General features: G+C 42.9%; 1 protein-coding gene across 1 annotated transcript; it reads left to right on the top strand.

The window, feature by feature from the left end:
* Window positions 1–99: 99 nt before the first annotated feature.
* Window positions 100–16,092, top strand: LOC120063298 (putative phospholipase B-like 2). The gene is made up of 12 exons (XM_039013587.1): window positions 100–316; window positions 1,676–1,769; window positions 1,862–2,020; window positions 2,200–2,300; window positions 2,494–2,708; window positions 2,913–3,007; window positions 3,085–3,245; window positions 6,445–6,540; window positions 6,652–6,723; window positions 6,892–7,044; window positions 15,027–15,189; window positions 15,321–16,092. The coding sequence occupies exons 1-12, from the start codon at window positions 111–113 to the stop codon at window positions 15,489–15,491; spliced, it is 1,686 nt and encodes a 561-aa protein (XP_038869515.1). The 5' UTR covers window positions 100–110; the 3' UTR covers window positions 15,492–16,092.
* The last annotated feature ends 1,855 nt before the right edge of the window (window positions 16,093–17,947 follow it).

Below are 17,947 nucleotides of genomic sequence, written 5' to 3' on the forward strand. Positions count from 1 at the left end.
TTGAATTGTATTTTATCAGAAAATTTAACATATAATCTATCTACGTTAGAGGGTTGGACTTTTATTTTGAAATTCCTTCATCTTTGGTCACATGAACTACATTGATATAGATGGCTGACAGGGGCACACAGATGTCAGTAACAACAGAGAAGATGTTTATGTTTTTATGTGTTTTTTATTTATCATGGACGTCTGTTCGGGCCGAGATTTATTCTGCAGTTCTCGATAAACAAACTGGCCAGCTGTCCTTGGAGGAGGGGTTCCGAGACGACTATGTAGCCTGGGCGAACTTTACCGACGACATCAAGAACTCGGGGTAAATTCAGTCATCTGATGTAGCTGTATCTCTGGGCTAGGGCATTACCGAGTTCCTCGGCTAACGCGCACCAACTCCCTGGACCAGAGCTAATCTAGGTTCATAGACGATGTAGGAATAAAAATATGCGTTTGGGTAAACAGCGAGTTACCACAACCATTTTAGCAGAATATGACTTCTGAATAAGTCTAGACAATAACGTTGGATTGATAATTGGGCTATGGCGGGCTATGTTGTCCCCATGTTGCGGAATAAAGAGATTTGAAAGTGTAGGTTTGAAATAAAATTTAACCAATTACTGTTCCAAATTCCAATATGAACACAACAATTTTAAAACCACAAGGGCCTCATTTATAAACGGTGCCTAAATTTCACACGAGATTTAAGTGCACCATTTCTGAAAAGACTGCGCATGTGCAGAAATACTGAGATGTATTAATTTGGCGCACGCCATACATACGCATCAGACCTGTCATAAAAATATATGCATACGTGAACGAGGATTAACGCTGTCTGAAAAACGCCCTACATTCACTTGTAATGCTTATAATAACACCCTTTATTTGCGGTATAGTTTGGTACGATTCATGCCAAAGACGAGTTGTTCGATATTTACTTATCAATATATTATTGGGTTTCTATGTCCTGCCTTGGAGCCTGGACTCATAGACTAGACGTAACATAGTAAATGTAAATCCGGTACACTGAAATTAACTATATGTTACATTTGGTGTGGTTCCATAAATCAGATGGTTACTTAAGGCAAAAACGAAAGTAGGGTGGATGAGTGGGCGTATAACGTGAACGTCTAGCTACCAAAAGGTTGCGAGTTACTACTTTTTACCTACTTTGCAACTACTTAGCATGTTAGCTAACTCTTCCCCTAACCTTAACACTTTTCGCTAACCCTTCTGGGAAGAAGGCCTATGCTCCAGTTTTTGGGAAATTCGCTCAGCAATCCAGTCAAATTGGCCACGCTCCACTCCGCTCACATACTCTGGTTGGCAGGATGTTTAATCTTTAGCAGTAATTTATGCTGTATCTGGAAAAGGACTGTCAATTTCTGAAATAAAAAACATGGCAAGTTGTTGTGGACCTGTCAGCATAACGTTTTTTGCATCGACTTTTCCCCCAACCTAAATGTGATGGACTGCAAGGGAATTCTGAAACGTAGAGCAGGCTACAAAAAAATATGCAGTAAAAGTAGCTTACTAAGGCCTACTTCAATGTAAAAATGTGACTGTATACCGGTATTATAAACCACACTGCCTATGACAGTCCAAAACAACCATTCGGAGTTGAACTCCTCACCCAAACAAATTTGATCATGATGTATTTACTAAGTGTTTTCTCCCTCAGCTGGACATATCTGGAAGTGACCACTAGCGGACACTATAATGATAGCATCCAGGCGTATGCTGCCGGGGCCGTTGAGGCTGCAGTTACCTCCCAGGTAAGGTAGAGACCGTCTGCCCTAACCTAAAACCATATCCGGCTGGGGCAGTGGATTCAATCTATAGCTGATTGTGTGTGTGTTTGTCTCAGCTGATCTATAAGCACTGGATGAACACTCTTATGGGGTACTGCGGTCCGTTTACCTTCGAGTCGGGATTCTGCCAGAGACTGAAGGATTACATCACTTCCAACCTGCAGTGGGTCAGACAGCAGATAGAGGAGCATCCACACTGTCCCTACTGGCACCAGGTACTGGCTGGGTCTGGGTCTGGGTCAGCCAGCGTGCTAAATTATGAAGTGTCTGCTCCTTTTCTCTATGTGTCAAAACAGTAAATAATTCTTGCTAGAGTGTCTCATTCAGTACACATTTGGGATCTAAGAAGAACATCTTAGTAGAGAATATTTTTCATTTAGACTTTCTCTCTCAGGTGCGGTTGGCGTTGCTGCAGCTGAAAGGTCTGGAGGACGGCTACAATGATATGCTGTCATTTCCCAGAGGCCCTTTCACTCTCAACCCCTTCGGCTTCCTGTAAGTGTGGTCTGTGATCTCTGTGATTGGTGGGTTTGAGTTCACCCCATTAGTGACAGTCTCTGTAAGCGCCCTTGATTTAACGTGGAGTACCCATCTCCGGAGCAATGTAAATGGTGAGCTAAATGAAGTGTGGCCAACCATGCCTTGCATCACAGCTCTGACAACCCTCAATTTTTATGTGGCTATTCAGACTTTTCCAGATGGGAGGAGACCTAGAGGATCTTGAGGGGGCCCTAAACAAATCCAGCCATTCACGGACTCTGGGCTCTGGCTCCTGCTCCGCCCTCATCAAGCTGTTGCCTGGCAACAAGGATCTACTGGTGTCTCATGATACCTGGAACATCTACCAGGCCATGCTGCGCATCCTAAAGAAGTACCAGTTTGCCTACCGTGTCTCTCCTACAGGTAACCCTAACCCCTAAACCTCTCATAAGGATAACTTAACTCTGCCTACAGCGTCTCAACGTCCCCCCTTTCCCCCTAACATATACACTCTTCATGAAACACTCATTGAAACTCTGCATGTGAACACTGGGAAAGTCCAAACATGAGTTATGTGGTTCAGAGTTCTATATTTTGAGTTTGATTTCTGTGTTCTGTTGTTCTCAGACAGTGATATGATCCCTGGTGGAACCCAGGCGTTCTCTTCCTACCCAGGCTCCATCTTCTCTGGAGATGACTTCTACATCCTTAGCACTGGGCTGGTGAGAGCTGTGTGTAATATGTGTGGACATAGCATATACAGTGTGTGTAGTCTTTTTATTTTAAAGATGTCCCTCAGGTTACTCTGGAGACCACCATCGGCAACAGTAACCCCGCCCTCTGGAAGTTTGTTCAACCAACCGGAGCAGTGATGGAGTGGCTGAGGAACATCGTAGCCAATCGGCTGGCTACAACTGGCAAGGCGTGGGCAGAGATTTTCAGCAAACACAACAGCGGAACGTAAGTCTCTGTGGTCCCTCTGGTTGACATTTTCCCATTCTTCCTGTAGATGTCCACCATGTTGGTTATCTCTCCGGTTCGGTCAGGCTGGAGCTCTGTAAACCAACTCTTGTACAGGCTTTTGAACTATCCATTTAAAGGAAGCTAGGAGAGGAAGAGTGAAGGGAACTATAATTTTAAGGAATGAAGGGAAGTGAAACTATAATAGAGTTGATAAAACATCACATTAAATATCATAAGTGGGGGGAGGACAGAGTTAAGTCAGCTGATAAAATAGTGTCTCTAAAGTGCTGAGTCGTCTTTTATGACACACACACACACACTTCAGGCAGGCCTGGGAAAGCAGGGCTGGGACTTATCAGTAATGCCCACTCAGGCCAAAGTCCCCTGAGATGTGACGCACTCATGTTGTTTTGTATGGTTACATTTATCTGTCATCTGTCTTCTGCGGCTTATTTGTTTATTTCTCTAGCCTATCTCTATCAGTGGAAGCTAGTGGGAGGAGCTATAGACTTTGTAATGGCTGGAATAAAATGGAGTCCAACATGTGGTTTCCATATGTTTGATACTGTTCCATTTATTCCATTCCCGGCATTACAATGAACCCGTCCTCCTATAGCTCCTCGCACCAGCCTTCTCTGATCTCTAGAATATCTACACAGTGTCGTATCAGCCTCAGTTACTAAGCACAGTGGAACCTGAGACTGACTAGTGTATCATCGTCATTAATTACTCAGCCTCTAAACAGACCCACATACCACGTAGAGTGTCTACCTTTAAAGTTAATGTATTCCCTCGCTTGTATGTATAATATGTACAGTATATCACAAAAGTGAGTACACCCCTCACATTTTTGTAAATATTTGAGTATATCTTTTCATGTGACAACACTGAAGAAATGACACTTTGCTACAATGTAAAGTAGTGAGTGTACAGCTTGTATAACAGTGTAAATTTGCTGTCCCCTCAAAATAACTCAACACACAGCCATTAATGTCTAAACCGCTGGCAACAAAAGTGAGTACACCCCTAAGTGCAAGTAGGTACACTATGCTAGGTAAAGCGCCGCCTTATCTCAGTTCACTGGTCACGATGGCAACACCCACCCGTAGCACGCGCTCCAGCAGGTGTATCTCACTGATCATCCCTAAAGCCAAAACCTCATTTGGCCGCCTTTCCTTCCAGTTCTCTGCTGCCTGCCACTGGAACGATTTGCAAAAATCTCTGAAGTTGGAGACTTTTATCTCCCTCAACAACTTTAAACATCTGCTATCTGAGCAGCTAACCGATCGCTGCAGCTGTACATAGTCCATCGGTATATAGCCCACCCAATTTACTTACCTCATCCCCATACTGTTTTTATTTATTTACTTTTCTGCTCTTTTGCACACCAGTATCTCTATTTGCACATGATCATCTGATGATTTATCACCCCAGTGTTAATCTGCTAAATTGTAATTATTCGCTCCTATGGCCTATTTATTGCCTACCTCCTCATGCCTTTTGCACACATTGTATATAGATTCTCTTCTTTTTTTCCCCCCCTACTATGTTATTGACTTGTTTATTGTTTACTCCATGTGTAACTCTGTGTTGTTGTCTGTTCACACTGCTATGCTTTATCTTGGCCAGGTCGCAGTTGCAAATGAGAACTTGTTCTCAACTAGCCTACGTGGTGAAATTATTATTTATTTTTTTTTAAAGTGAAAATGTCCAAATTGGGCCCAAAGTGTCAATATTTTGTGTGGCCACCATCATTTTCCAGCACTGCCTTAACCCTCTTGGGCATGGAGTTCACCAGAGCTTCACAGGTTGCCACTGGAGTCCTCTTCCACTCCTCCATGACGACATCACGGAGCTGGTGGATGTTAGAGACCTTGCACTCCTCCACCTTCCGTTTGAGGATGCCCCACAGATGCTCAATAGGGTTTAGGTCTGGAGACATGCTTGGCCAGTCCATCACCTTTACCCTCAGCTTCTTTAGCAAGGCAGTGGTCGTCTTGGAGGTGTGTTTGGGGTCGTTATCATGTTGGAATACTGCCCTGCGGCCCAGTCTCCGAAGGGAGGGGATCATGCTCTGCTTCAGTATGTCACAGTACATGTTGGCATTCATGGTTCCCTCAATGAACTGTAGCTCCCCAGTGCCGGCAGCACTCATGCAGCCCCAGACCATGACACTCCCACCACCATGCTTGACTGTAGGCAAGACACACTTGTCTTTGTACTCCTCACCTGGTTGCCGCCACACACGCTTGACACCATCTGAACCAAATAAGTTTATCTTGGTCTCATCAGACCACAGGACATGGTTCCAGTAATCCATGTCCTTAGTCTGCTTGTCTTCAGCAAACTGTTTGCGGCCTTTCTTGTGCATCATCTTTAGAAGAGGCTTCCTTCTGGGACGACAGCCATGCAGACCAATTTGATGCAGTGTACGGCGTATGGTCTGAGCACTGACAGGCTGACCCCCCACCCCTTCAACCTCTGCAGCAATGCTGGCAGCACTCATACGTCTATTTCCCAAAGACAACCTCTGGATATGACGCTGAGCACGTGCACTCAACTTCTTTGGTCGACCATGGCGAGGCCTGTTCTGAGTGGAACCTGTCCAGTTAAACCGCTGTATGGTCTTGGCCACCGTGCTGCAGCTCAGTTTCAGGGTCTTGGCAATCTTCTTATAGCCCAGGCCATCTTTATGTAGAGCAACAATTCTTTTTTTCAGATCCTCAGAGTTCTTTGCCATGAGGTGCCATGTTGAACTTCCAGTGACCAGTCAGTATGAGGGAGTGTGAGAGCGATGACACCAAATTTAACACACCTGCTCCCCATTCACACCTGAGACCTTGTAACACTAACGAGTCACATGACACCGGGGAGGGAAAATGGCTAATTGGGCCCAATTTGGACATTTTCACTTAGGGGTGTACTTACTTTTGTTGCCAGCGGTTTAGACATTAATGGCTGTCTGTTGAGTTATTTTGAGGGGACAGCAAATTTACACTGTTATACAAGCTGTACACTCACTACTTTACATTGTAGCAAAGTGTCATTTCTTCAGTGTTGTCACATGAAAAGATATACTCAAATATTTACAAAAATGTGAGGGGTGTACTCACTTTTGAGATATACTGTGTGTGTGTGTGTGTGTGTGTGTGTGTGTGTGTGTGTCTGTGTGTGTGTGTGTGTGTGTGTGTGTTAGGTATAATAACCAGTGGATGATAGTGGACTACAGGCATTTCACTCCAGGGATGACAGAGACTAAGGAGCAGCTGTTTACTGTACTGGAGCAGATCCCGTAAGACAGGCAACACACACACACAACAACCTCTCAACACATATACATTTTGAGAAATGGGCTGGTTATTTATCAGTAACAATAATAGGTGTGTGTGGTTCTGTTCTGTAGTGGGCTAGTTGTTCACTCTGATAAAACCCAGGAATTGCTGCAGAAAGGCTACTGGTCTAGTTACAACATCCCGTAAGTACCAATAACATTTATAACTACCACACACTAGTAATAACTATATTATTAATAAAAAGAGCAGTTGACTGTGTCGGTCTTGCAGGTGTTGGAGATGGTGGTTATAATTTGTTCAGCTTTAACGTGTAAATGTGTGACGCACACTCTCGCTTTGTGTTTGTGTAGGTACTATGAGGAGGTGTTTAATGCCAGCGGCTGTAGAGAACTGGTAGAGCAGTTTGGTCCATGGTTTTCTCTGGACATGAATCCTCGAGCCCAGATCTTCAGAAGGAACCAATCACACGTCACAGACATGGACTCCATGGTCCACCTCATGAGGTACACGCCTCCATTCAGAGGCCTCAATCCAAATGTGTCACAGGAGGGAGATGGACAGACCTGCTTTTATACACGGTCATTTCCATGTAACAGGACCCATGAGCACCAATGTGAAGTTTATAGGAGCATGTCAAAAGTGATTTTTTAAATGTTTACTTAAGGCATACATTTGGAATAAGCAAAGGCTTTGATAAGTGGTCAAACAGATGGACAATGGGTCCAAATCAAAGTTTATTTGTCACATGCGCTGAATACAACAGGTGTAGGTAGACCTTACAGTGAAATGCTTACTTACAGGCTCTAACCAATAGTGCAAAAAGGTATTAGGTGAACAATAGGTAGGTAAAGAAATAAAACAACAGTAAAAAGACAGTAGCGAGGCTACATACAGACACCGGTTAGTCAGGCTGATTGAGGTAGTATGTACATGTAGATACGGTTAAAGTGACTATGCATATATGATGAACAGAGAGTAGCAGTAGCGTAAAAGAGGGGGTGGTGGGTGGGACACAATGCAGATAGCCCGGTTAGCCAATGTGCGGGAACACTGGTTGGTCGGCCCAATTGAGGTAGAATGTTCATGAATGTATAGTTAAAGTGACTATGCATATGTGATAAACAGAGAGTAGCAGCAGCTTAAAAAAAGGGGTTGGGAGGGGCATACAATGCAAATAGTTCGGGTAGCCATTTGGTTACCTGTTCAGGAGTCTTATGGCTTGGGGGTAAAAACTGTTGAGAAGCCTTTTTGTCCTAGACTTGGCACTCTGGTACCACTTGCCATGCGGTAGTAGAGAGAACAGTCTATGACTGGGGTGGCTGGGGTCTTTGACAATTTTTAGGGCCTTCCTCTGACACCGCCTGGTGTAGAGGTCCTGAATGTCAGGCAGCTTAGCCCCAGTGATGTACTGGGCCGTACGCACTACCCTCTGTAGTGCCTTGCGATCAGAGGCCGAGCAATTGCAGTACTAGGCAGTGATGCAACCAGTCAGGATGCTCACGATGTTGCAGCTGTAGAACCTTTTGAGGATCTCAGGACCCATACCAAATCTTTTTAGTCTCCTGAGGGGGAATAGGTTTTGTCGTGCCCTCTTCACGACTGTGTTGGTGTGTTTGGACAATGACAGTTTGTTGTCCAGTGGCGGAACTAGAGTTTTATACATGGGGTGGCCAAGGCTACTTCAGGGGGTCCATAGACCATGACAGAAAATTTGTGTGTAACCCTAACCTGGCATCTAAGGAGCATGAATGAATCCTATGATTGCTGATTAGAGGTAAAGTGATAATTCACTTAACCCAGAGTTCTTCAATGTGGCAGATAGTCTGGTCCAAAAGGGTTACTTACTGGAATTCTTTAACATACTATGAGTGTCACTACCTCGGAACTGCAGCTCAATTTCTTTCTCTCTCTCTCACACACACACTGTACTCGCATACTGGAGAGACTTGGGTCACTCCGTTTTCGTGTGTATATGTATATGTACACACACACACACACACACAAACACAGTTGAAGTCGGAAGTTTACATACACTTAGGTTGGAGTCATTAAAACATTAACTTGTTTTTCAACCACTCCACAAATTTCTTGTTAACAAACTATAGTTTTGGCAAGTCGGTTAGGACATCTACTTTGTGCATGACACAAGTAATTTTTCCAACAATTGTTTACAGACAGATTATTTCACTTACAGTTCACTGAATCACAATTCCAGTGGGTCAGAAGTTTACATACACTAAGTTGACTGTGCCTTTTAAACAGCTTGGAAAATTCCAGAAAATGATGTCATGGCTTCAGAAGCTTCTGATAGGCTAATTGACATAATTTTAGTCAATTGGAGGTGTACCTGTGTGTGGATGTATTTCAAGGCCTACCTTCAAACTCAGTGCCTCTTTGCTTGATATCATGGGAAAATCAAAAGAAATCAGCCAAGACCTCAGAAAAAAATTGTAGACCTCCACAAGTCTGGTTCATCCTTGTGAGCAATTTCCAAACGCCTCAAGGTACCACTTTCATCTGTACAAACAATAGTATGAAAGTATAAACACCATGGGACCACGCAGCCGTCATACCGCTCAGGAAGAAGATGCCTTCTGTCTCCTAGATATGGATGTACTTTGGTGCGAAAAGTGCAAATCAATCCCAGAACAACAGCAAAGGACCTTGTGAAGATGCTGGAGGAAACAGGTACAAAAGTATCTATATCCACAGTAAAACGAGTCCTATATCGACATAACCTGAAAGGCCGCTCAGCAAGGAAGAAGCCACTGCTCCACAACCGCCATAAAAAAGCCAGACTACGGTTTGCAACTGCACACGGGGACAAAGATCGTACTTTTTGGAGAAATGTCCTCTGGTCTGATGAAACAAAAATAGAACTGTTTGGCCATATGACCATTATGTTAGGATGAAAAAGGGGGGGGCTTGCAAGCCGAAGAACACCATCCCAACCGTGAAGCACGGGGGTGGCAGCATCATGTTGTGGGGGTGCTTTGCTGCAGGAGGGACTGGTGCACTTCACAAAATAGATGGCATCATGAAGAATTGAAAATTATGTGGATATCTCCTATCAAGAAGCCACTTGGTTTGATGAACCTCATGTTTGAGGTCCTCTAAATCTGACTCAAAGGTCTGAGCAAAAGCAAACAGGCTCCTCATTCAAGAATGTTGTGCTCTTTGGGTTGAGAGACTGGACCCCTTGCATTCTCGCAAATCATCTTTGAAAAACGATTCTGCAGCTCAGCTGTGAGACTGTCAAGCACCTGATAAAAGATAGGTCTTTGGAAGCTCTCACCATCACTTTGGTCACTATTTTTCTCCTACAGTGCTCATCATCAATGAGTTGTGAAATCTTAAGCTTGTTTTAGGCTGTTTGTACACTTATTTTGCAGTGCTCTGCAATCTCTTCAACTTCTTTCCATAGTTCTCCAAAGTAACCCTCACTTCTGTAGTCCTGTAATGTGTCTGTAAGGGAGCCTACTAGATCCACAGCCCTTGCTAGGTCAAGAGAGCTTGATTGGAGCATGTCAGAAAGACATTTGGCATCACCAACCACATTACAAAAGGTAACCAAAAGCTCTATGAAATGTAAATCTATCTGAGAAAGAAGGCCCCCTGCCTCTACTGAACTATCACCACTATTATCAAGTGTGATACCCTGTAGCACTCTCAGAACTGCTGGAATCCTGTCCCTCAGATTACGGCATGCCATGTAACTGCAAGTCCACCTTACATCCCTAAGTCTCTGTAGTTCCCTGGGCTGCTGCGGATACAGTTCTTTCTGAACTGCAAGCCACTTGAGATGAACGTACGAGCCATAGACCCCTCCTGCTTCTGCAGGAGAGCAAGAAAATTAACTGCCTCAGGCACGGATTTTACAGCATTGACAAGAACCAAATTCAAACAATGTGCATTACAGTGCACATAAAATGCAAATCTTGCACTGTTTTTAATCCGTGCAGACACACCAGAATGCTTTCCGCTCATGATGGATGCACCGTCATAGCCTTTCCCCACAAGATCATTTCTGTAGTCCAGACCATGTTTTTCAAGGCAATCAATTATAATTTTTGTGAGACCTGCTGCATCTAAGCTTTCAGCTGACTGAAAGTGTAAAAAGCTTTCGTGGATGGCCCTGTTGTAATAGTACATCACAACGAAATACATTTGTTATTTTTTCTTTAAAACTTTGGTTTCATCTGCAATTACACTAAAAACGTCACTTTCTTTTACTTCTCTTATTATTTCACTTTATACCATCTCAGGTCAGCCCTCAAGAACTTCCTTCTGGATTTAGTGGTTTGTGTACTTAGCATTGCCACATGCATTCATCCTTTTCTCTACGAGAGGGTCATGCTTTGCTATTTCTTCTAAGATTGTCAAGAAATTACCCTTGTTGTGAGAGTCATCAGACTCTCTGTCATCTGCGCTATATTTTGAGTGGCAGTTAATAGGAGCATATCTGCAATTGTTTTAATGTAAGTACTGATGTTGAAAGCCCTTTTCCTAGTACCATGTTGAGTTCTGTGAAATGTTTTCAAACACGGCTATACAGGACCCTCTTCTCTGGATCTTGAAATATTCTGAAATACATATTCTGAAATATAAATTAAATAATGTGTCATATCTCTATGGAAATGTATAATTAAGGGATCCACAAGATTAGATACTAACAGCTGCTAACTAAAATGTGTAGTTTAAAGTATAGGCCTGGCCTACCATTGGGTCCTTTTGGAACAGCATATCTGGTGCTTGATGCAGTAGGGAGGGTCTCGATGACATCTCCTGGCAGCTCTGGCCCACTGTCTTGCTCAGAGCCAGAGGTCTCTGTGTCATCCCTTGATACATATATTACATTAAAATAACACAAGAACCATTAGCGTATAACCACAATAAAAATGCCACAGCCATAAAAATAAGAACACCCATGAATCAACAACCAACATTTTAAAGTGAGGCTTCATCTGACAAAATCATATATTACAAGCTGAAGCTAAACTTAAATTCTGAACTGACCTGGTGGTAGACTGGGTCCTTGGGAAATCTGACCACTCTGAGTAGCCTCGGTTAGGGAGCTGCTCTGGGGTCCGGTGGTGATGCAAAGGGCTGGGGTCTGTTTGCACCTGATCTGCCTGTTGGTGCTTCTTTATCTCCCTTTCTTTTCATGTTTAATTGACCCTATGCAAAAATTAGACCGTCTGGTTACATCTAAGCATCCAATTACCCACATATTAGTCCAATCTTAATTACAAATCCCCATTATCATAACTGTACCTTAAAATCAACTACCAGCCTAAAGTTATTAGTTAGATCATGGCTAGCCCTACGCTGCAGTAAGTAACTTAGCTAGCTATAATTTCTGACACCTTTACGATAGCAAACAGGCTATCTGCAAATTGTGGTAATCTTTTGAGTAACGTTAACAGATTGATAATGACAATTGTTCGTTTTGAGTTCAAGTACAAAAATCTGAGTTAATGGATTTCAAATTGCTGAATGTTAACTTGCTGAACACTGACAGCTGTAGCCTACTAGTTACCCCACATTAGCTAAACATTCGTATACTGTAACTTATGACACTACACTGTATATGCGTGTATTACCAGCACAGATGTAAACATAATGTTGGGAACCAATCTCTCTTATCTGATTAACTGTCTGTTCAATCAATCAAATTGATGTATAACGCTCTTTTTACGTCAGACGATGTCACAAAGTGCTATACAGAAACCCAGCCTAAAACCCCAAACAGCAAGCAATGCAGATGTAGAAGCACGGTGGCTAGGAAGAACTCCCTAGAAAGACTAGAACTTAGGGATGAATCAGGCTATGATGGGTGGCCAGTCCTCTTCTGGCTGTGCCAGGTGGAGATTATAACCGTACATGGCCAAGATGTTCAAATGTTCATAGATGACCAGCAGGGTCAAATAATAATAATCACAGTGGTTGTAGAGGGTGCATCAGGAGTAAATGTCAGTTGGCTTTTCATAGCCGATCATTCAGAGTATTTACCTCTCCTGCTGTCTCTAGAGAGTTGAAAACAGCAGGTCTGGGACAGGTAGCACATCTGGTGAACAGGTCAGGGTTCCATAGCTGCAGGCAGAACAGTTGAAACTGGAGCAGCAGCACGGCCAGGTGTACTGGGAACAGAAATGAGTCATCAGGCCAGGTAGTCCTGAGGCATTGTCCTAGGGCTCAGGTCCTCCGAGAGAGAATTAGAGAGAGCATACTTAAATTCACACAGGACACCGGATAAGACAGGAGAAATACTCCAGATATAACAGATTAACCCTAGCCCCCCGACACATAAACTACTGCAGCATAAATACTGGAGGCTGAGACAGGAGGGGTCGGGAGACACTGTGGCCCTGCCCGACGATACCCCCGGACAGGACCAAACAGGCAGAATATGTCCATTGCTCGTGTTTCCAAGCAAGTCTGGAGCTAGGGGAGTTAGAGCCCTGTCTAGTGTCGTGGTAATTTCCTGTATTACTAAATGAGGAGAGTTTACAAACCACACACAAGTCAGTTATACTTAAATTTAATCTTTAATTCATATGAGCTTCAACATAGCCCTTTGACTCTCAGATCAATTCAGTGTCTATAAATGAATTCTGAGAGTCCTTACAAAAGAATTCTAGTATCTTTTATAGCCAAGATACACCCCTCTCAACTCGCATGACGAACCACAGATCTCAGAAACTTCACAAAGGGCCTTTTACTTGAGAGAGGAGTATCCCATAGCCAGATAGCATTAGCTATAAATTATCGTTCAGTTTGGTCTCTAAGACGAGGTTCTACGTCTCGTTCTTGGTACTTCATAGTACCAAAACATTACCTCATCCAATGGCATATATCAATTGTCAATTCTAGATACTCCCATCTCAAATACACCCCCTCTTCTCCCCCTCCTGGACAAGCTCACTGGGGGGAGTGACTTCTAGGTCATATACTATCTCAAGATTAGTGCAACATCAGAGGGGTAATACAATGGTTCCAGACACTGCCATACTCCTCCTCCCAATGGGAAAAGGAGGGTGACTGGCGTACAGACATTGTGGAGCCCTTCACATGGTTTAACAGATACATTCACATATGAAGACAATGTTCAATTCTGACTTCTCCCTTTCTGATATTCTGCATATTACCAGACATGTAAAAGACAAGCCTGACCTCTCCCCTCTCTGGGCCCCAAGTGACTTTTCCCTAGAGAAGAAAGGCAAATTAAACTGCCAACAGTATAGTCCAAAAGAAGACATTCTAATGACAAGTATCTCACATAAGCATATTATGATGTAACAATAAAACATCTTATTTATCTATGTTACCCAACTAATTCTGATTCAGCTACGACACTAGGCAGGATATAACCCCAGCCACTTTGCCAAAGCACAGCCCCCACACCACTAGAGGGATATCTTCAACCACAAACTCACAACCCTGAGACAAGGGTAAGTATACATGGAGCCAAAGGTGTAACGTTAACTTACACAGCGACTCAACTTTCGTAAAAATTGTTCAGGAAACCTAAACTCAATTCTGAACCTTAAAACTTACTTCAAATATGATGCTTTCGCCAATCGCAAAAAGAGCTTGTGGAGCTGTGGTAATATTCTCTCTTCTTCTGTCTGTTATTCTTATTCTTCTGTATCTCACAACCAACGTTAATATTCTCTCTTCCCTGTCCTCGATTTGAAACCGTCAAAATAAATGCTTCTTTCAATGAGGTGAAATGAGATGTCAATCAGCATCAAACTGCCACTAGCAAATTCAATTTTGGTAGATGTGTGTTGTTCTGTACATTGATGTCCAAACTTGTGAAATGTAGACGTCTATGATTGGTTCAGATTTGGTCTGGACCAACTGAATTTTGTCTTGTTTGGGGCAGAGCTCATTAAAATAATAGCCACTGTGTAGAATAATACCCAAATATGCAAACAAGGATATTGCATATTTATACCTTTTTGTACCTATTTAGAAAGCATCACCATGAAGAGAAATACATTCATAGTTATGCATTTCTTTGTAGTACACATCAGGAACCCATGATTCCGTTACTGCAATTCCGTTACCGGGTGTAAATCCACTTCACTTACTGTAGTTCAATATCCAAGAGATTTTTTCAATGTGTCATGTCATAGCTGACACCCCATTCGTTCTGCAGACATTGTTGAATCTTAATTCAGAGCAGGTATTTAAGAGTTTTTGGAAAATGTGGACACACAAACTGAGGAAGATGTTACCAAACTTTGCATCTGTACAGTTCTTGCAGTAAATGTTTTTTAAAATGTTCAGTGTAAATTGTTAAAAGTAGTCCTTGTGCAGAGTTGTATGTTTTGTTTGGCATACCTTTTTTAAGTGAAAAATCGGAGTCTCAGCGCAATTCCGTTACTGTGGAATTGTCCACACCTGACCTGTATACGAGTACCCCTACTGACATTTTAGCCTATGTATAAAAATATCCCTTCCCGTTCTCTCTGTGTAGGTATAATAACTTTAAGGAGGACCCATTGTCACGGTGCGAGGGCTGCGACCCGCCTGCTAACGGGGAGAACACCATCTCGGCCCGCTCCGACCTGAACCAGGCTAACGGGACATATCCCTTTGGAGCGCTGAAGCAGAGACCACATGGTGGAACGGATATGAAGGTAAGGCTGTCCTCCCTCTACTTTTGTCTTGCTCATCCTCTCTCTCCTCCATCTATCTAAGTATGAGTTAGGTGAGCTGTAATGTCATGCCTCCTGTAATTGGCTCTGTGCGTACCTTTGCGTGTGTGTAGGTGACGTCTTATGGGCTGTGGCGTGAGTTTGGATTCTTGGCAGCGAGTGGACCCACGTGGGACCAGGTACCTGCTTTCCAGTGGAGTTCCTCTCCCTACTCAGACCTGATGCACATGGGACACCCCGACACCTGGGCTTTCACACCTATACATGTCACCTGGTCTACCTAACCCGTAACCTTTAAATTAACCCTACACGCACACATCCATCAGTGTAAGAAAATAAACTGAGGGGTGCTGGATTTCATTTGAAAAGGGGAAATGATTACAAATGTAATGCAAATGGATATACACTACAACAGTAAGCTCAGGGTTAGCATGTGTATACTGTTTACTGCACTGCTGTTTGAGATAAGGGAATGTGTTTTAACAGTTTAAAAAACAAAATCATGTTTTGCTCATACTGGCTGTCTCATATTGAATGTAATGTGAGATGGTATAACTGTTTGAAATGAGACTTCCACTATTGACAATATTGAGGTAGGAAATTGTACCTCTTAGACGCACAAAAAATACTTTGTTTGGGCAATAGAGAATGATTTTGTTTTCCATTTTTTAAATCTATTTTCAATTTGAATCCTAAAGTATTCTACCATTTGATTCATGCTGCTAAGGCTACTGGTCAATTCATTTAATTCATATCAACGCTATTAAGACCGTAATCAGATCAAAATATGTATTACATTTCTCATTTGACAGATAAAGGCTTGAATGTGTCCAGTTTTTTTTATTCAATGGTCAATGGTTGTCATTAAATGAGTTTTGAACTTCAGTTGTGTACTGTAGCTTATTCATAAATACAAAGCTGGCATACTGTCTTTTGTTGTCTGACACTTCTATCAGATGGCACAGATTTTCTGAAGCCTACTTGAAAGCAAAAGAGAAACATTATTTTCTCACCACTTCGATACGGGAGTGACTTTTTCGTAGCAGGTTAGAAGACTGAGGTTGTTAGGAAAAGGGTTCTAGTTAGAGTTAGCGAAAATGCTCTCCTAACCTGCTACGAAAATCACTTTGTATCAAAGTGCCGTGAAAAGTGTGTCCTGAAAGCAAAACAATTCTGACTGAAAAAAGGGATATACGGTCATCACACCTTTTTAGATCCAATGACAATGCAGGTGGCTATGCTTTCCATCAATCAACCGTTTATCTGAGTTCGATCTTTCCGATTCCTCTGCCTTTCAAATCAATGGTCATAAATATTCCTGCATAAACTGAGTTTGAAATGTAACTACCAGTAACTGTTACTAGTACTAGCTAGTTTTCTCATGTGAACTGCTTACTTCAGATGTAGCTAGTTTAGAGATGGATGGTCATGATTTAGTTTGCAGTTGTATCAAAGCCTGCTTGCTAGCTGGTTGACTTCGGATCCGAGTTAGCTAGAGAGCTAGATAGTATGGGGCTGTATGGCTAGCTAGGTGCTGCACTTTTGATATCAAGAAAAGCAGATACGGAAGTTGTACTTGACTGGTAAATTCTGTTGTCTGTCTTAACCTTGACAACATGGCAAGCAATGTACGGTAGTATTGGAGAGAACAGCTCGAGGCTTGATGTTGGACTAAGGCTACGTCATCCCTGTGGACCTGTCTAAATCAGGTGGTGAATGCAATGCTCTTGTGGTTTATTTGTCTGAATCCTGTATAGCTGTCAGTTTTTATAGCAGCAATCTGTTGTGATACAGGTGTGTGATGGGTTCCTGGCAGTCTGTCTGCTCAATGCATCTTGGGCATGCAGGTCAAAACATTCCCTCTTGGTAGCAGACTGCAGACTACTGTAGATTAACAGGAAAATGGAAATGCATATTTTCTTTCAAAGGACTGGAACCACTTCCTGGCCTCATTGGCCCACCTCAAGTTCTGTGCGAGAGCCAATGTCACAGTAATGGAGATGGTTTCCTCTCCTCCATTCAGGCTGGAGGAAGTAGGTAGAACAGCATTTCCTAACTTCACCCAGAGCCCTCAAGCCATCACCCATTTTGTTCCTGTGGGTGTCGCTGGCTGTAAAGGAGAGCTCAGACATCCAATCCCTGAGCGACCTCCACCTCCATGCAATGGTATTGGCAAGTCTAACAGCTAATGTTGCACATTTCATGTTATTGTTAATTGGTTTTATATGAAACCATTCTTTATAATACATAAATGAGATGTCCAGTTTTGTCAAGCTGAAATAACTAGCAGCAATAAAAGTTGACAATTTCCTTAGGTAAAGAGGCTGAAATGTGACGCAGGTGTTCTCTCCATCTGTGTGGGGCAACTTGCACACTTGGCTTACTGTCAGCGCACCTACACAAATTCTACTTCCGATACTGTGAGTCATACACACATACTTAGTCTTACATACACTGACTCATTCACCTGTTGCATACAACTCTGTAGAATGCCTGGATAGCACTTCTGCCTTCTCTCCTCTGGTGTGTCTGTGCGTAGTCTACCTTCTCTAAAACGTGTATGTCTATGTATGTCCAGACTGCCACCTGTGTGCCCTGCCAATGAAGGGGACATCCTCCCGTCAGAGCGGTTGCATAGGAGAGAAGCAGCCAAAATCCCTGTGTTACAGTCTACAGTACACACCTGATCTGATCCTACACTCACCATCATGCTAACGCAGGTACACATACACACGACGGT

The sequence above is a fragment of the Salvelinus namaycush genome, chromosome 18, assembly GCF_016432855.1.
Source record: "Salvelinus namaycush isolate Seneca chromosome 18, SaNama_1.0, whole genome shotgun sequence".
NCBI lineage: Eukaryota > Metazoa > Chordata > Actinopteri > Salmoniformes > Salmonidae > Salvelinus > Salvelinus namaycush.